We start from the raw sequence: 19,086 nt of genomic DNA, 5'->3' as shown, positions 1-19,086 counted from the left end.
GCTCCACACAAGTTTTCTCCAACCTTCATCTAACCCTATTACCATATCCTTCTATTCCTTTATCCCACTTGTGTACTTTTTGGTTCATCTACTCCATGTGGTAGCAAGTTCTACATACCATCCTCTGAATAAAAATAACTTCTCCTGAATTCTTTCTTGGATTTGTTAGTGATTATCCTAGTTTTAGATTCCCCCACAAGTGGAAACATCTCTGTCAATCCACGCCTAAAATAAGAACACTAAATATTAAAAATGTACAGCAGGTCCACGAGCCTCCAAATGAGCAAGATAGGCTACGTTTTGAATGTGAAACTGCGCCAGAAGCCTAATGTTAATCTACCTTTCTCAGGTTGAATGATCTGCCGTACACTTTGTTATTTATGGTTTATTATTTAAAAATCAAGGCTGAACCAATAATATAACTTCAATTATTGAATAATACTCAGTAAAGTAACACAGGTGAATCAAACTAATTGATAGGATTGGCTGAGGGTTTTATACCCCACCCAGTGTTTCTGCTGACTTCAGCTGTCAATATTACTTAATGATGCACTACCTGGACATTCAGAACAGCTTGACACATCGGTGGAGAGGGGTAACCAAGCTGTTGTTTGAGGGACTTTGGTGGGTGAGTTAAGTTGCTTGCAAATTGTATCAGGGCCTCACTAACATCATGGGACCCAATTTGTATTATATAATGAGGATTCCACTTGTTTCCTGTGAGAATTATCTGAAGGCACTAATCAAAATAGTGTCTGTTACCATAGTAACAGAAGGAGGCCATTTAGCCCCTGCCATTTAGTCAGATCATGACTGATTAGTGGCCTCGCTCCATATACATGCTTTTACTCTACGTCCCTCAATACCTATGGCTAACAATATCTATCAATCTCAGATTTAAAATAAAGTTCCAAACTTCTGCTATCCTTTGTGTATAGAACTGTTTCCAAATTTTACTCCTGAAAAGTCTGGCTCTGTGGATGAGGAAGAGTGTCCCTGTGGTGACTAGAAGTTTAGTGATGCTATCTCTGGTTCTTCGCCATGATGGCTGCTACCAGATTCCAGTGTCTCTTGTGGCTTTGGAATGTCGGCTGGGAGTTGCACAGTGGTTGCATGTTGACCTGCTGTACTGTCATTGAGGTCAGAGGTAGAGGCTTCTCAGATTGCTGATCTACTCTCTTTCACCTCTTCCACTGGAGACGTTGTGGTTCCCTCCTGGGTATTTGGCAGATTCGACCATTGAGGGTTTTCTGGAACCTGTAACGAAAATGGACAAACTGGCTCTGGAAAGAAAGAAGACAGTTCAAAGCTGAAGTCCAAGTCAGGATTCTCTACTTTTTCTTTACATACTCAGGAACTTGCAATTCTGTTCTGTTGATGACAGTGGTTGCTTGACATTATCTCCCATCTTGAGGAGATCCAAGGCAACACAGGCCATGTTGTTCAGGAGAGAGAAAAGATGGTTACAAATGACGTATGTCAGCTCAAAGGTCTGTTATCTGCCATACCTCAATGGTTTTAGTTCATACCAATGACTGACTGGAAGTTGGATTCCTCCATGGCCATAAAGTGGTGTGTCCATTGTTTGAAAGCAGAGGTTTTTCAGCCACAGGTTCTTTGTCAATAGAATGTCATGCTGGCTCTTTTTCTAATTTGAAATTTGTTAGATGACCATCGACCAAAATTTCCACATTCCAAAATCTAAAAGCAAGGTTTTAATCTCACCCAAGAAGCATGGCTATGTATCTTCTTGGTTTGCAGTCTGAGTCTCATGGACCATCTTGGGCCTTCAATGCATTTCAGAGTTCTTGCCTTGCACAGTTGCCTTAGTGGTCAATCATGTTGCATTGGAAGCATTGGGCTGCACTTGCAAAACATTTATCTCACCTGTGAGGGCGCTTCACTCCACAGTTCTGGCATAGTCACTATGCTGGCCTGTGCCAGTTTTGCCTTCAGAGTGTCCCTGTATCTTTGTGGCATGACAAGCTAGGCTGAGGGTTGGCCTGTACACCATGTTTCATATGATTATCCTGTGCTGCTCATGGAGATCTGACAGCCTAACTGTCAGGGTTATTTTTTCTAGGACTAGATCTTCCTTTACTTGCAGGTTTTCTGACTTTTTTTAAAACATGAAGTGATGCTGTAGCTTCAGAATATTTTCCTCTGAAGATCCCAGTTTTGTGATTGGTCTAGGTCTTGGATTAGTCCAAATTGACTTGGAAGTGTGGAATTGGAATCCATGTTAAAAAAAAAATTTCAAAATGAATGTTCAGCTTTTAAGAGCTTTCTGGATTTCAAGATTGTGTCACTGTTCACTTGAAGACAAAGGAATTCCCATGCTTGTCAGTTTTGGTGGGCTCTGCAAAATGGCAATGATGCTCTCCTTGAAAAATAAATTTAACAGCAGCTTCCTGGATCAACTGCTTGCAGACTTCCTTTGCTCAGCACTTTACCTTTAAACTACCAAATTGGTCAAACTGGAGATTCTGCTTGTTTTCTTTTGAGCTGGACAGTTGTGAGATTTCCGAATTTTCTTTTCTGGATGAGTCCAGATGGTGTGAATTTAAGCTCAGATTCGGGGATCACGTTTTAGAGATGGGTTTCTATCAAACTGCATTTCTGAAACTCAATTACTTTAAAGATATCTCAGGACTTGCTGCAGCCTGGAATTTTAAGAGTGTAAGCTCCCCTCTGCACATTCAAACTGGACTTCTGCTGCAGTGAGGAATTTTAAATTTCAGCCTCCAGCTTCCAAGCCTTTCATTGGATATTTTCCCTGGTACTCTTCCTCTGCACTTCCACTTCTGGAGCTTATTTTCAGATCACAATGTTGTTTAAATTTTCATTCAATCACCCAGCATTTCAGTTTGTCTCTGCAATTTAATGAGCTCCTGGGTTTTTATCCCCTTGCTGACATCATAGAACATAGAAAAAATACAACACAAACAGGCCCTTCAGCCCACAAGTTGCGCCGGTCATGTCCCTATCTACCTAGGCTTATATATAGGCTTACCTATAACTCTCAATCCTATTAAGTCCCATGTACTCATCCAGAAGTCTCTTAAAAGACCCTATCGAGTTTGCCTCCACCACCACTGACGGCAGCCGATTCCACTCACCCACCACCCTCTGAGTGAAAAACTTACCCCTGACATCTCCTCTGTACCTACTCCCCAGCACCGTAAACCTGTGTCCTCTCGTAGCAGCCATTTCAGCCCTGGGAAAAAGCCTCCGAGAATCCACCCGATGTATACATCTCAACATCTTGTATACCTCTATCAGGTCACCTCTCATCCTTCGTCTCTCCAAGGAGATAAGACCGAGCTCCCTCAGCCTATCCTCATAAGGCATGCCAACCAATCCAGGCAACATCCTTGTAAATCTTCTCTGCACCTTTTCAATCATTGCCACATCCCTCCTGTAATGAGGCGACCAGAACTGAGCACAGTACTCCAAGTGGGGTCTGACGAGGGTCTTATAAAGCTGCATCGTTATCTCCCGACTCCTAAACTCAGTCCCTCGATTGATGAAGGCCAGCACACCATAAGTCTTCTTAACCACCTCTTCTACCTGCGAGGCCGATTTAAGAGTCCTATGACCCAGACCCCAAGGTCCTTCTGATCCTCTACACTGCTAAAAGTCTTACCCTTGATATTATACTCCTTCATCCCATTGACCTGCCAAAATGGACCACTACATATTTATCCGGATTGAAGTCCATCTGCCACTTCTCCGCCCAGTCTTGCATCCTATCTATGTCACGCTGCAGCTTCTGACATCCCTCCAACCTATCCACAACACCACCAACCTTCGTGTCGTCGGCAAACTTACCAACCCATCCCTCCACTTCCTCATCCAGGTCATTTATGAAAATGACAAACAGCAAGGGTCCCAGAACAGATCCCTGGGGCACTCCACTGGTGACCGACCTCCATTCAGAAAAAGACCCGTCTACAACCACTCTCTGCCTTCTGCAGGCAAGCCAGTTCTGAATCCACAAGGCAACAGCCTCTTGGATCCCATGCCCTCTCACTTTCTCGAGAAGTCTTGCATGGGGGACCTTATCGAACGCCTTGCTGAAGTCTATGTAAACCACATCTACCGCTTTTCCTTCATCAATGTGTTTAGTCACATTTTCAAAGAACTCCACCAGGCTCGTAAGGCACGATTTGCCTTTGACAAAGCCGTGCTGACTACTTTTGAGCATGCTAAACTTCTCTAAATGTTCATAAATCCTGCTCCTCAGGATCTTCTCCATCAACTTACCAACAACTGAGGTTAGACTCACCGGTCGGTAATTTCCTGGGCTATCCCTATTCCCTTTCTTGAATATAGGAACCACATCCGCAATCCTCCGGAACCTCTCCCGTCTCCATGGACAACGCAAAGATCATCGCCAGAGGCTCTGCAATCTCTTCCCTCGCCTCCCACAGTAACCTGGGGTACATCCCATCCGGTCCCGGTGACTTATCGATCTTGATGCTATTCAAAATTTCCAACACATACTCTTTCTTAATGTCCACATACTCAATCTTTTCAGTCCGCCTCAATCCTGTAGTACAACCACCCAGGTCTTTTTCCACCGTGAATACCGAGCTAAAATATTCATTAAGCACCTCTGCTATTTCTTCCGGTTCTGTACAGACTTTCTCACTTTCACCTTTTATAGGTCCTATTCCTTCACATCTCATCCTTTTACTCTTCACATATTTATAGAACGCCTTCGGGTTCTCAATCTTACCTGCCAAGGCCTTCTCGTGACCCCTTCTGGCTCTCCTAATTTCTTTCTTAAGTCCCTTCCTACATGCCGTATACTCATCTAGATCCCTATCATCGCCTAGCTCTCTGAACCTTTTGTACGCTTTCCTTTTCTTTCTCACTAGGTTCAGCGCAGCTTTCGTGCACCACGGTTCCCGTATCCTACCAACACCTCCCTGTCTCATTGGAACGTTCTCATGCAGAACTCCAGACAAACATTCCTTGAAAGTCTGCCACCTTACTTCAGTACTTTTCCTTGAGCATGCCTCCTTCCAATTTACGCCACTAATCTCCTGCCTGATGGCTTCTTATTTCCCCTTACTCCAGATAAACACTTTCCTAGCTTGCCTGATCCTATCTCTTTCCAATGCTAGCGTAAAGGAGATAGAGTTATGATCACTATCCCCCCCCCCAAGATGCTCCCGCACTGAGAGATCCGACACCTGTCCAGGCTCATTAGCCAGTACCAGATCGAGTACAGCCTCTCCTCTTGTAGGCTTATCCACATGCTGTGTCAGGAAACCCTCCTGAACACACCTAACAAACTCCTCCCCATCCAAACCCCTTACCCTAGGGATATTCCAATCGATGTTTGGGAAATTAAAGTCTCCATCACGGCAACCCTATTATTCCTACATCTCTCCAGGATCTGTTTCCCTATCTGCTCCTCAACATCCCTGTTACTATTGAGTGGCCTGTAGAAAACACCCAGCAAAGTTATCGACCCCTTCCCACTCTGAACTTCCACCCACAGAGACTCCGTAGACAATCCCTCCACGGCTTCCACCTTCTCTACAGCTGTGACACTATCCCTGATCAGCAGTGCCACTCCCCCCCCCTCTTTTGCCTCCCTCTCTGTCCTTTCTGAAACATCTGAAACCCGGCACCTGAAGTATCCAGTCCTGCCCCTGTCCCCAAGTCTCCGTAATGGCCGCCACATCACACTTCCAAGCATCGATCCACACTTTAAGCTCATCCACTTTATTCACTACACTCCTGGCGTTAAAATAGACACATCCCAAACCTTTGGTCTGAGCTCTCCCCTTCTCCATCACCTGTCTATTCTCCCTCTTACACTGTGTACAATCCTTCTCTATTTGCGGGCTAACCTCCTCGCTCTCAGTCACCTCATCACAATTCCCTCCCCCCAACCTTTCTAGTTTAAAGTCTCCCCAGTAGCCTTAGCCAACCTTCCTGCCAGGATATTGGGAGGGTGTTGGTTACAGAATGGGATGTTTTAAAGAAGTCTCCATAATTTCCCATAGGTTAAATGTAAGTCTTAATTAACTACGAGAACTATTTACACATGCACAATAAAGGATACAAGCTAGGAATTATCTCTATTTTTAGGTCTATACACTCTCCATTCAACACCATAATGACCCTGGGTCTTGGTCATGCCCCTTATTACATCACTATGGCCGATACTAAACTTAGTCCCACATTAACCTTATATGTGCCAGACCTTTATGTTATACAGACCATCACCTCTTCATCTGTGATCACCAATTGGCCCTTACTTTCCCTGAGTTTGGAGCTCTCAGTCTGCAACTCTGATCCATTTTAGTAGAGTTGAATTCCACTTGTGAAAACAGTGCATTAAATGCTTTAATCCTATTAACTAAGCACTGAAAATGCTACATCTACTCTCGTGATTGTACAAAGTTCCTGTTGCTGAAATCATCCCCAACAAAAAGGAAAATGGTTATATTTGCTAGAGGCCAATTATCTCAGAGGTCAGTGCTGCAGGAGTTCCTCAGGGTAGTGTCCGAGACCTAACCATCTTACTTCCATCATAAAGTCAGAAATGGGAATATCTCTGATGCTTGCATGTTCAGTTCCATTTACAACTATTCAGATAATGAAGGAATCCATGGACATGTGCAGCAATACCCTACCATATTAAAGCTTGGACTGATATGTGGCGAATAACATTTGTGTGACACACATGCAAAGCCACATTATCTAACAAGAGAGAATCTAACCATCTACCTTTGATATTCAACAGCATTACCAGTACCAAATTCCCCACCATCAACATCATCACTGACCAGAAACTGAACTGGATCAGCCACATAAATACTGTGGCTACAAGAGCAGGTCAGAATTCTGCAGTGGGTAACTCACCTCCTCACTTCCCAACGCCTGTCCACCATCTACAAGACACAGATCAGGTGTATGATGGAATACTAGAAAGATAGGAACAACAGTAAACCATTTAATCCCTCAAAGTTGCACCGCCATTCAGTCAGATCATGGTTGATCTGTGACCTACCTTTGCTTCAAATGTCTTAGTAATTTTGGTTAACAAAGATCTATAAATGTCAGATTTAATAATTAAGAATTGGAGGGGTCACGAGATGAACGTGGGCGGTACAGTGACACAGTGATTAGCACTGCTGCTTCACAGCACCAGGGACCTGGGTTCAATTCTGGACTCGGAATTGTGCAGTCTGTGTGGAGTTTGCGTGTTCTCCCCATGTCTGCGTGGGTTTCCTCCACGTTCTCCAAAGATGTGCAGGTTAGGTGGATTGGCCATGTTAAATTGCCCCTTAATGTCAGGGGGACTAGCAAGGCAAAGATGTGGGATTATGGAAATAGAGCTTGGGTAGGATTGTTGTTGGTGCAGACTCAATGGGCCGAATGGCCTTCTTCTTTACTGTAGGAATTCCATAATTCAATATTTTTATGAAGTTTATTTTGTTTGAAGCCCAGGGATGGTTCTGGTGAATACTCCTGGCCTGTCAGCCCTTCTTTTAACTGTGCCATTGTTCTATGTTTATCTTAACTGGATAGGTTTTCGGGGTCGGACAGAGTGGGGACATGTCCCTTTTCTTCTTATCATAGAATCCCTACAGAAGGAGGCCATTGAGCCCATTGAGCCTGCACCAACAACAATCCCACCAGCCCTATTCCTGTAAACCCACATATTTACCCTGCAAATCCCCTTGACACTAAGGTGCAATTTAGCATGGCCAATCCACTTAACCCACACATTTTTGGGGTGTTTCTCTGCCTCTTTTCTTTTGGCTCACATCCAACTCTTCTTGCCCTGCATGATGCCTTGCTCTTTATATTATGGCTTGTTGTCTTCTTGTCTCCTGGATCTCTTCCATTTTATTCATGTTAGTCTTGTTTGAGTGTTGGGGGGGGGGGGTTGTTTAACAGGCATGTCAGATGGACATGTGGGAGAGGTGGTGGGAAGAGGCAGCAGACGCCTAGGGGAAGAAGGTAGCAGGCACGTGGGTTCCATTATATTTTAGGTGATTGGGGTAGCTGTTGAGTTTGCATTGGGGATTAATGGTTGCTAATGTGGTGTGTGTTAGGGGGAGGGCTGGTAGGTTGGGGGCTTTTGTTGTGTTCTGGAGGGTTAGGGTGGTTGTCAAGGTGGTGTGTGTGTTATGGAGGGAGGGGTGCTGGTGGGTTTTTTTTGTTGTATACTGGCAGTTTGTCGAGGTGTTGTGTGTGTTGGAGAGTGGTTCTGTGGAATGAAAGATTTTTTGGCTGGTGTGGGTGATGTCGTCAGACCCCACTTGGAGTACTGTGCTCAGTTCTGGTCGCCTCACTATAGGAAGGATGTGGAAAAGATTGAAAGGGTGCAGAGGAGATTTACAAGGAAGTTGCCTGGATTGAGTGACATGCCTTATGAGGATAGGCTGAGGGAACTCGGTCTTTTCTCCTTGGAGAGATGAAGGATGAGAGGAGACCTAATAGAGGTGTATAAGATGTTGAGAGGCATAGATCGGGTGGACTCTCAGAGGCTTTTTCCCAGGGTGGAAATGTCTGCTACGAGAGGACACAGGTTTAGGGTGCTGGGGGGTAGGTACAGGAGAGATGTTAGGGGTAAGTTTTTCACAGAGGATGGTGGGCGAGTGGAATCGGCTGCCGTCAGTGGTGGTGGAGGCGAACTCAATAGGGTCTTTTAAGAGACTCCTGGATGAGTACATGGAGCGTAATAGGATGGAGGGTTATAGGTAGGTCTAGAAGGTAGGGATGTGTTCGGCACAACTTGTGGGCCGAAGGGCCTGTTTGCGCTGTAGTTTTTCTATGTTTCTATGTGTGTGTTGCCGAGTGGGTCTATGGGTTGGCAGGGTGGTGAGATGGTAGGTGTGTTGTTGGGGGAGGGTGGGGTTTTGGAGTTTGGTGGGGGTTCTTTGACAGAGGTTTTGATGGGTGGATAGAAGGTTGGAGAGGTTCTTTTGAGGGGAGGGACTTGTATGCCTGGGTTGGCTATGTTGGTGTCTGGAGGGTGAGAGGAGGACCCTCCATCTGTAGGAGTTGGGCAGGGGTTAGATTCCAGGAGTGGGGCCGGTTGTTTAGTGAGTGGCAGGACATTGTAAGAAATATCGCTGAGAAACACCACCCTAATTCTGCCCCCTCTCTAAAGCCTTCACATCCTTCCTAAAATGTGGTGCCCAGAATTGGATAATTGAGATCAAATCGGTATTTTATATAAGTTCAGTATAAATTCCTTCCTTTTTTACTTCATGCTTCTATTAGAAAATCACAGGATCCTTTTCAACAGCTTTCTCAACATGTCCTGCCACCTTCAACAACTGTGCACATATTCCCCCAGTTCTCTCAGTTCCTGTACCCTTTTTAGAATTGTATCCTTTATTTTGCATAACATCTAGTTCAGAAGTTCAGAGTTCATAGCTTCTTGTTCAGCTCCTAGTTCTTCCTACCAAAGTGTACCACATTGCACTTCTCTGCATTAAATTTCATCTATCACAAGTCCGCCCATTCCACCAGCCTATCTATGACCTTTGGAAATCTAACACATCACCATAGTTCAGTATACTTCCAAATTTTGTGTAATCTGCAATATGATTCATTGAATAAAACCACCCTTCCTTTGGTCCATGCTTGTCTAATCTTTGCAATTATATGCTCTATTACATCATAGCTGCTCTGAGGCACCTGTATACAACTCTTATTACAATCTTTAAACCATTTCTATTTCTTAATTCTATACTTAATTCTATACGTAAATCTCCTCTGCCTGCTTACTTCCAGACATATCCTCTCTAACCTTTGAAATAATTTCATCCTTAATCATTAAGTTTACTCCTCCTCATCAACCATTTTCCATATATTTCCTGTGGACCTTGTACCCTGGTATATTTTGTTCCCAGACTTGACCATTTTGCAGCCATGTCTCAGTAATGGCTACCACGGCATATCCTCCAACTTGTGCCTGCAATTCATTCAATTTTCTCCTTCACTTCCTGCGTTTATATATTTTGGGCTCACACCCTAAATTATCCTGCTCTATTTTTTACTCTCACATTTCCTTATTTCTTTCAGCTGGTTTAATTAGTTTGCATCTTTTAGTTTCCCTTTACCTCTAGTGACTAAAAGCACAATTTCTGAATATTACTCTACTCTCTTTCCTGTTGTTTGTCTAAACTACTATTTATACCTTTTCCACCTGAGCTCTCTCCTCCATTCTAGCTTAAAATCCATGTGACTGCCTATTTCTGCTAGGAGCCTAGTATCAGCCCAACTCAGTTGGAGCCCATTCCAACAGTAGAATTCCTTTTTTGTCCCAACATTGTTGCCAGTGAAAGGGCACTCCTCCATCTTAGACAATTTGCATGTGGCTTGGGTAATAATCAACAGATTATAACCCTTGTGGTCCTATTCTTTAATTTCAGCTCCTAGTTCCTGGTACTCTTCAAACAGGACCCCTTTCCTACTTTTCCCTACGTTATTGATCTCAAAATGAATCATGACAATTGCGTCCTCATTCTGAATATCCTTTTAAATTGGTTTGAGATGCTGCTCGCCCTGGCACCAGGAGAGTAACATTCCATGGAGGGCTCTTGGTTCTGCTTCCAAAGAATGCCCTTCTCAAGGGCAACTGGGGATAGACAACAAATGCTGGCCTTGCCAGGGACATTCACATTGCACGAAAGAATAAAAAATTAAAAATCTGTCCCTCGAAGTATTGAATCCCCCAAAACTACCACATTATGCTTCCCCAACTTTTCCTCCTCCCCACTTGGATTTCTCCAATGTTCCATGGTCTGTATTTCAGGATCCATAGTCAACATTCTGGCTGCCCTTCTGACAGACTCTTTCCTTATCCTCACCAGTAACAAGCACACTGTTAGGTAGCATCAAGTTCTGCAGCTCCTCATTCTCCATGTCACCTGGGATCCCCTTACTCTGCACATTGTTAGTTACACCAAGACCTACACCCCTCCATGTGGTGTGATCAAAATATGGAGCAAACTGCCCACATATTCTTAATGTTGGAGTGTCTCCAACACATACTTCAGTTTATTGACTCTGAGCTGGAAAGAATCAAGACTGAGACAAATGCAAGACTGAGACATATGCTATAAATGTGTTCACTCGAGTCTTGCTGTCCACAAATTCCCGCACACTACAATCCAGAAATACAATGTGCTCTGCCGTATCTTAGTCGAGATTATTTGAATATTGCTGAAAAGAGAGACCTGTTGCTGAAGCTTTACATTTTGCAATCATCAGGACAAACATGAGAATGTCAAATTTTAAACAATCACAATTTATACTACATGTGAAAGGGATGCTTATTGTATGGCAATGACTGCTGACTCTGAGAATTCGCCTATGCCTTTTTTGAATTCCCTTGAGCTTGGAAATTTGGGGAGCTGATAGTTTCTCGTTGCTTTCTCCATGACAACACCTCAGCCAATCAGAGCAACCAACCAACACCTTTTCTTATATAGTATAAATTGTCATAATCATTTACAATTTGGCATTCTTGTATTTGTCCTGATAATAGCGAGATGAAAAAATTTGGCACCATATCTGACTTTTCAGCAATATTCAAGTTCTGTAGCACCAAGTGACTGTTCCTAGATTATTTATATCCACATTTTAATTTGTTGCAAGCTTGCTTTTATTTTTCTACACATTAACTCATACTAAGCAAAAAAAAAGATACTGGGAAAAATTTAAATGCCTCCATTTATTTGACTACTATCACTACGACATAGGCCGAGTTGACCAGGCCCTAAGGGATATGGCTGTTAGACTGAGATGTTGGTGAGAGAACCAACAAGAGGAAAAAGAATACTTAACCTCATCTGCACCAACCTGCCTGCCACAGATGCAACTGTCCTCAAAAATATTGATGGGATTGACCGCCACACAGTCCTTGTGGAGACAAAGTCCCATCCTCACATTGAGGATATCCTGCATCGTTTTGTGTGACACTACTACCAGGCTAAATGGGATAGATATCAAACAAGTCCAGAAACTCAAGACTGAGCAACCATGAAGTGCTGTTGGCCATCAGCAGCAGCAGAATTGTATTCAACCACAATCTGTAGCCTGGCATATCCCCCACTCTACCATTATCACCAAGCCAGGGATCAACCCTCATTCAATGAAGCGTACAGGAGGGTATGCCAGAAGAGGTACCTGAAAATGAGATGTGAATCTGGTGAAGCTATAACACAGGACTACTTGTGTGCCAAACAGCAGAAGCAGCAAGTGATACAGAGCTCAGCAATCCCACAACCAGCAGTTCTGATCTAAGCTCTGCAGTCCTACCACATCCAGTTGTGAATGGTGGTGGAAATGGCAGATCAATTGAATAGGAATTTTGCATCAATTTTCATTAGAGTGGATGCAAGTAACATCCCAAAGGCTGCTATAAACCCAGAAATGGAAGGGAGCAGGGTTGAACTCAGCAAAATTACAGCCCCCAATGGGGAGACTAAACATAAACTGGGTAACTGTTTTGTGGAACACCTTCTCTCAATCCACAAGCATGACCCCAATCTTCCCATTGCATGCCATTTTAACTCAGCAACTTTCTCTCACCCACATGTCCATCCTTGGCCTGTTGCAATGTTCCAGGGAAGCCCAGCACAAGCTGGAGGAGCAGCACCTTGTCTTCTGATTCAGCACATTGCAGTCCTCAGGACTTAACATTGAGTTCAACAACTTTAGACTGTGACCTTTCTCCTCCATCTTAATCCTATACATTCTTGTCTCAATACAAAAATACACTTCTTCCCCCCCACCGGACCTGGTCATCTATCTCTTGTTCTTAAGATTGCTACCCTTTTGTTGTAATCACTTCCAGCTACAGTATAATATCTAATGGAATTTCTCTCAGTTCTGATGAACATCCAAACAGACTCGAAACATTAACTCTGTTCTCTCCCTACAGATGCTGCCAGACCTGCTGAGTGTTCCAGCATTCTGTTTCATATTTCAGCATCCACAGTTTTTGGCCTACTTTGGAAATATGTCATCATTCCTTCATCGTTGTTGAGTCTAAATTCGAGAACTCCCTCCCCAACAATGTCTTAACACTCACCACATGGATTGCAGCAGTTCAAGGTGGCTCACCACCGCTTTCTCAAGGGCAACTGGGAATTGATAAAAAATGCTGGCGTTGGTAATGATGCCCACATCCCATGAACAAATAAAAAAAATTCCAACTTGATCAGCTAATTAATGTTAATACAGCATTTCTGTATTATGTGTTAATATAATGTGTTATTTTTAAAATTATTTCTTTCAGACCTCAGATCTGAACACAGTTTTTAAAGATTCATCTCCCAGCATTCCATTGATATTTGTACTATCCCCTGGCACGGATCCTGCAGCTGACCTGTATAAATTTGCTGAAGAGATGAAATTTTCAAAAAAGATGAGCGCCATCTCATTAGGACAGGGGCAGGTAAGGAATAACCTTCCCAAATAGAACTCAACTAAGTAACTTTGGAGTTTTTAAAGGAGGTTGTTGCTGCATCAGCATTAGACAGGCAAGAGTAAGAATAACATGATACTCATGATCGTCCAGTTTCATGCTTTGATTTTCCTTTCTGAACCATTGTAAAACTAGCAAGAATTTATGATTAGTACATTTAAAAAATCAAGAAATGTTATTTTTTAAAAAGTGACTCTTCAGAAAGAATTTTCTTTTGGAAATGTTAAAACAATTCCTTTTATTCACAGGGGCCGAGGGCGGAAGCCATGATGCGTAATTCTATGGAGCGTGGAAAATGGGTGTTTTTCCAAAATTGTCACCTGGCCCCTAGCTGGATGCCTTCTCTGGAGAGACTTATTGAATCAGTGGATCCTGACAAGGTAATATCTTTTCTGTTTCCATATTAAGGAAGATAAACCATTTCTACTGCATCAGTTGACCCTTTAAATGGCTATGGTTACAAACAAGATTGAAGATTGTGTGGAAAATACAGATGAAGATAATGGAATGTGTGGAAACAACTGGAACCGTGAAAATATTATCTTAGTAGACACAACTGATCAAGGATGGATCCTGTAGATAAAAATTCTTCAGTTTTGGTTGATCCATCTCTCAGAAGAGCCTAGGACAACTTACTCACCTTTTCCTCAGAAGACGAAATTGGTTGGGTTTACAGTAGAGTTTATTGGGATCAGCAACACTGGCCAATCCATATAAGTGGATCTGCTGTCTTCTATGAACCAAGATGTACCTTTAGCTGCCCATAAGACCATAAGATATAGGAGCAGAATTAGGCCACTCGGCCCATTGAGTCTGCTCCGCCATTCAATCATGGCTGATATTTTTCTCATCCTCAATCTACTGCTTTTTCCCCATAACCTCTGATCCCCTTATTAATCAAGAACCTATCTATCTCTATCTTAAAGACACTCAATGACCTGGCCTCCACAGCCTTCTGCGGCAAACAGTTCCACAGATTCACCACTCTCTGGCTGAAGAAACTCCTCTTATCTCTGTTTTAAAGAATCGTCCCTTTAGCCTGAGATTGTGCCCTCTGGTTCTAGTTTTTCCTACTAGTGGAAACATCCTCTCCACATCCACTATATCCAGGCCTCACGGTATCCTGTAAGTTTCAATAAGATCCTCCCTCAAACTTCTAAACTCCAACGAGTACAGACCCAGAGTCCTCAACCGTTCCTCATACGACAAGCTCTTCATTCCAGGGATCATTTTTGTGAACCTCCTCTGGACCCTTTCCAAGGCCAGCACATCCTTCCTTAGATACAGGGCCCAAAATGCTCACAATACTCCAAATGGGGTCTGACCAGGTGCCTTATACAGCCTCAGAAGTACATCCCTGCTCTTGTATTCTAGCCCTCTCGACACGAATGCCTTCCTAACTGCCGACTGAACCTGCACGTTAACCTTAAGCCCAATATTTAGGTAAATGTTAACATACATGAGCACATATGAACTACCTTTTACTCAGCATAGACAATCAATGGATACTTACCTAAGAACAACTAATACCTAAGAAATGATCTCTGTTCCATCCGACAGCAGTGTCAGTTTGCAGTAACTAACTTTAATCCTGTGTGGGCTCTTAGAATACAATAATAAAACAAATAATCCATCAGAAATTCTTCCATTTTCTCACATCATGGTACAATAGATCAGTGAAGGAAATTCATTTGATTGGCCAAATGACTTTGTTTTATCTCCCAGTTTTTCTGGACCATTAAAGAAGTAGGGCATTTATGCAGCACCTTTTTCACAACCCAAAGCATACCACAGCCAATGAAGTACTTTTGAACTGTGGTCATTTGTTGTGATGGCTGAAAGGATGGGATACTGTAAACAGACTTCCACCAGTGTTCTTGAATCAGCTGCCTGGAATATGTGGCAGCTATGATGAGAATAAGTTCCTTCCATTCTTTTTTGTATTTTCTGTTTTTTGCTGGCACCCAACCTCCATTCAGTTGAAAAAAGAAAGTTCTTACTACTTCTTACAACCATAAGACCATAAGACATAGGAGCGGAAGTAAGGCCATTCGGCCCATTGAGTCCACTCCACCATTCAATCATGGTTGATTTCAACTCCATTTACCCGCTCTCTCCCCATAGCCCTTAATTCCTCGAGAAATCAAGAATTTATCAATTTCTGTCTTGAAGACGCTCAACGTCTCGGCCTCCACAGCCCTCTGTGGCAATGAATTCCACAGACCCACCACTCTCTGGCTGAAGAAATTTCTCCTCATCTCTGTTCTAAAGTGACTCCCTTTTATTCTAAGGCTGTGCCCCCGCGTCCTAGTCTCCCCTGTTAATGGAAACAACTTCCCTACGTCCATCCTATCTAAGCCGTTCATTATCTTGTAAGTTTCTATCAGATCTCCCCTCAACCTCCTAAACTCCAATGAATATAATCCCACGATCCTCAGACGTTCATCGTATGTCAGGCCTACCATTCCTGGGATCATCCGTGTGAATCTCCGCTGGACCCGCTCCAGTGCCAGTATGTCCTTCCTGAGGTGTGGGGCCCAAAATTGCTCACAGTACTCCAAATGGGGCCTAACCAGTGCTTTATAAAGCCTCAGAAGTACATCCCTGCTTTTGTATTCCAAGCCTCTTGAGATAAATGACAACATTACATTTGCTTTCTTAATTACGGACTCAACCTGCAAGTTTACCTTTAGAGAATCCTGGACTAGGACTCCCAAGTCCCTTTGCACTTTAGCATTATGAATTTTGTCACCGTTTAGAAAATAGTCCATGCCTCTATTCTTTTTTCCAAAGTGTACGACCTCGCACTTGCCCACGTTGAATTTCATCAGCCACTTCTTGGACCACTCTCCTAAACTGTCTAAATCTTTCTGCAGCCTCCCCACCTCCTCAATACTACCTGCCCCTCCACCTATCTTTGTATCATCGGCAAACTTGGCCAGAATGCTCCCAGTCCCGTCATCTAGATCGTTAATATATAAAGAGAACAGCTGTGGCCCCAACACTGAACCCTGCGGGACACCACTTGTCACCGGTTGCCATTCTGAGAAAGAACCTTTTATCCCAACTCTCTGCCTTCTGTCTGACAGCCAATCGTCAATCCATGTTAGTACCTTGCCTCGAATACCATGGGCCCTTATTTTACTCAGCAGTCTCCCGTGAGGCACCTTGTCAAAGGCCTTTTGGAAGTCAAGATAGATAACATCCATTGGCTCTCCTTGGTCTAACCTATTTGTTATCTCTTCAAAGAACTCTAACAGGTTTGTCAGGCACGACCTCCCCTTACTAAATCCATGCTGACTTGTCTTAATCCGACCCTGCACTTCCAAGAATTTAGAAATCTCATCCTTAACGATGGATTCTAGAATTTTGCCAACAACTGAGGTTAGGCTAATTGGCCTATAATTTTCCATCTTTTTTCTTGTTCCCTTCTTGAACAGTGGGGTTACAACAGCGATTTTCCAATCCTCTGGGACTTTCCCTGACTCCAGTGACTTTTGAAAGATCATAACTAACGCCTCCACTATTTCTTCAGCTATCTCCTTTAGAACTCTAGGATGTAGCCCATCTGGGCCCGGAGATTTATCAATTTTCAGACCTTTTAGTTTCTCTAGCACTTTCTCCTTTGTGATGGCAACCATATTCAACTCTGCCCCCTGACTTTCCTGAATTGTTGGGATATTACTCATGTCTTCTACTGTGAAGACTGACGCAAAGTACTTATTAAGTTCCTCAGCTATTTCCTTGTCTCCCATCACTAGATTACCAGCGTCATTTTGGAGCGGCCCAATGTCTACTTTTGCCTCCCGTTTGTTTTTAATGTATTTAAAGAAACTTTTACTATCATTCCTAATGTTACTGGCTAGCCTACCTTCATATTTGATCCTCTCCTTCCTTATTTCTCTCTTTGTTATCCTCTGTTTGTTTTTATAGCCTTCCCAATCTTCTGACTTCCCACTACTCTTTGCCACATTATAGGCTCTCTCTTTTGCCTTGATGCATTCCCTGACTTCCTTTGTCAGCCATGGCTGCCTAATCCCCCCTCTGATAACCTTTCTTTTGTTTGGGATGAACCTCTGCACTGTGTCCTCAATTACTCCCAGAAACTCCTGCCATTGCTGTTCTACTGTCTTTCCCACTAGGCTCTGCTTCCAGTCGATTTTTGTCAGTTCCTCCCTCATGCGCCTGTAATTACCTTTATTTAACTGACCACCCCATTTACTCTCTTCGCCAGAACCTTCACATTTGATTCTGCCTTCCTTCTTTCAAATTGCAGACTGAATTCTACCATATTATGATCACTGCTTCCTAAGTGTTCCCTTACTTTAAGATCTTTTATCACGTCTGGCTCATTACATAACACCAAGTCCAGAATAGCCTGTTCCCTCGTGGGCTCCATCACAAGCTGTTCCAAAAAGCCATCCTGTAAACATTCAATGAATTCCCTTTCTTTGGGTCCACTGGCAACATTATTTACCCAGTCCACCTGCATATTGAAATCCCCCATGATCACTGTGACCTTGCCTTTCTGACATGCCCTTTCTATTTCGTGGTGCATTTTGTGCCCATGGTCCTGACCACTGTCAGGAGGCCTGTACATAACTCCCATTATGGTTTTTTTGCCTTTGTGGTTCCTCAACTCTACCCACACAGACTCCACATCGTCTGACCCTATGTCGTTTAGTGCTATTGATTTAATTTCATTTCTAATTAACAAGGCAACCCCGCCCCCTCTACCCACCTCTCTGTCTTTTCGATAGGTTGTGAATCCCTGGATGTTTAACTGCCAGTCCTGAACCCCCTGCAACCACGTCTCTGTGATGCCTACCACATCATACCTGCCAGTCACAATCTGGGCCACAAGCTCATCTACCTTGTTCCGGACACTGCGGGCATTTAAATATAGCACCTTTAATTCCCTATTGACCGTCCCTTTTTGTTTTCGTAGTGTGGTGGACCTTGGTTTACTGAGCCTTTCCAGACACTGTGTCATATTTTGTGAGATGGGGACTATCGTAACCTCTCCTGAGTGCTGTCTTTTCGTGATTTTTTGTAATCCTAAGCAGCTACGCTTCCCACTGATTCCTTCACCTCTTGGTTCCCTGACTTTCCCTTCCCCCCCAATCTCTAGTTTAAAGTCCTATTGACCACCCCATTTACTCTCTTCGCCAGAACACTGATCCCAGCTCGGTCCAGGTGGAGACCATCCCAACGGTATAGGTCCCCCCTGCCCCAAAACTGATGCCAGTGTCCCATGAAAAAGAACCCCTCTTTCCCACACCACTCTTTCAGCCACGTGTTAACTTCCCTTATTCTTGCCTCCCTATGCCAATTTGCACGTGGCTCGGGCAGTAATCCGGAGATTATGACCCTTGAGGACCTGTTTTTTAATTTGAATCCTAGCTCTTTATAATCTCTAAACAGGTCCTCTTTCCTAGACTTGCCTATGTTGTTGGTACCAACATGGACCACAACAACTGGATCCTCCCCCTCCCTCTCCAGTATCCTTTCAAGCCGGTCAGAGATGTCCCGCACCCTAGCACCGGGCAGGCAACATACCATGCGGGACACTCTATCCTGCTCACAAAGGATCCTATCTATCCCCCTGA

General features: G+C 43.6%; 1 protein-coding gene across 6 annotated transcripts in view; it reads left to right on the top strand.

Annotated features, from left to right (window-relative positions):
- Window positions 1-19,086, top strand: part of dnah1 (dynein, axonemal, heavy chain 1) — a 510,234-nt gene that overhangs the window by 423,293 nt on the left and 67,855 nt on the right. For 5 of the 6 annotated variants that reach the window (XM_078209369.1, XM_078209371.1, XM_078209370.1 and 2 more), the window contains 2 exons: window positions 13,289-13,447; window positions 13,726-13,857. In XM_078209369.1, coding sequence (XP_078065495.1) covers window positions 13,289-13,447; window positions 13,726-13,857 — 291 coding nt within the window. Of the gene's footprint in view, window positions 1-12,931; window positions 13,057-13,288; window positions 13,448-13,725; window positions 13,858-19,086 lie in introns of those variants that run through there. The other variant, XM_078209375.1, reaches the window with a different exon arrangement.

Source organism: Mustelus asterias, chromosome 3 (assembly GCF_964213995.1).
Source record: "Mustelus asterias chromosome 3, sMusAst1.hap1.1, whole genome shotgun sequence".
Classification (NCBI taxonomy): Eukaryota; Metazoa; Chordata; class Chondrichthyes; order Carcharhiniformes; family Triakidae; genus Mustelus; species Mustelus asterias.
Note: the sequence above shows the minus strand (reverse complement) of the source record. Positions and strands in the feature narration are given on the sequence as shown.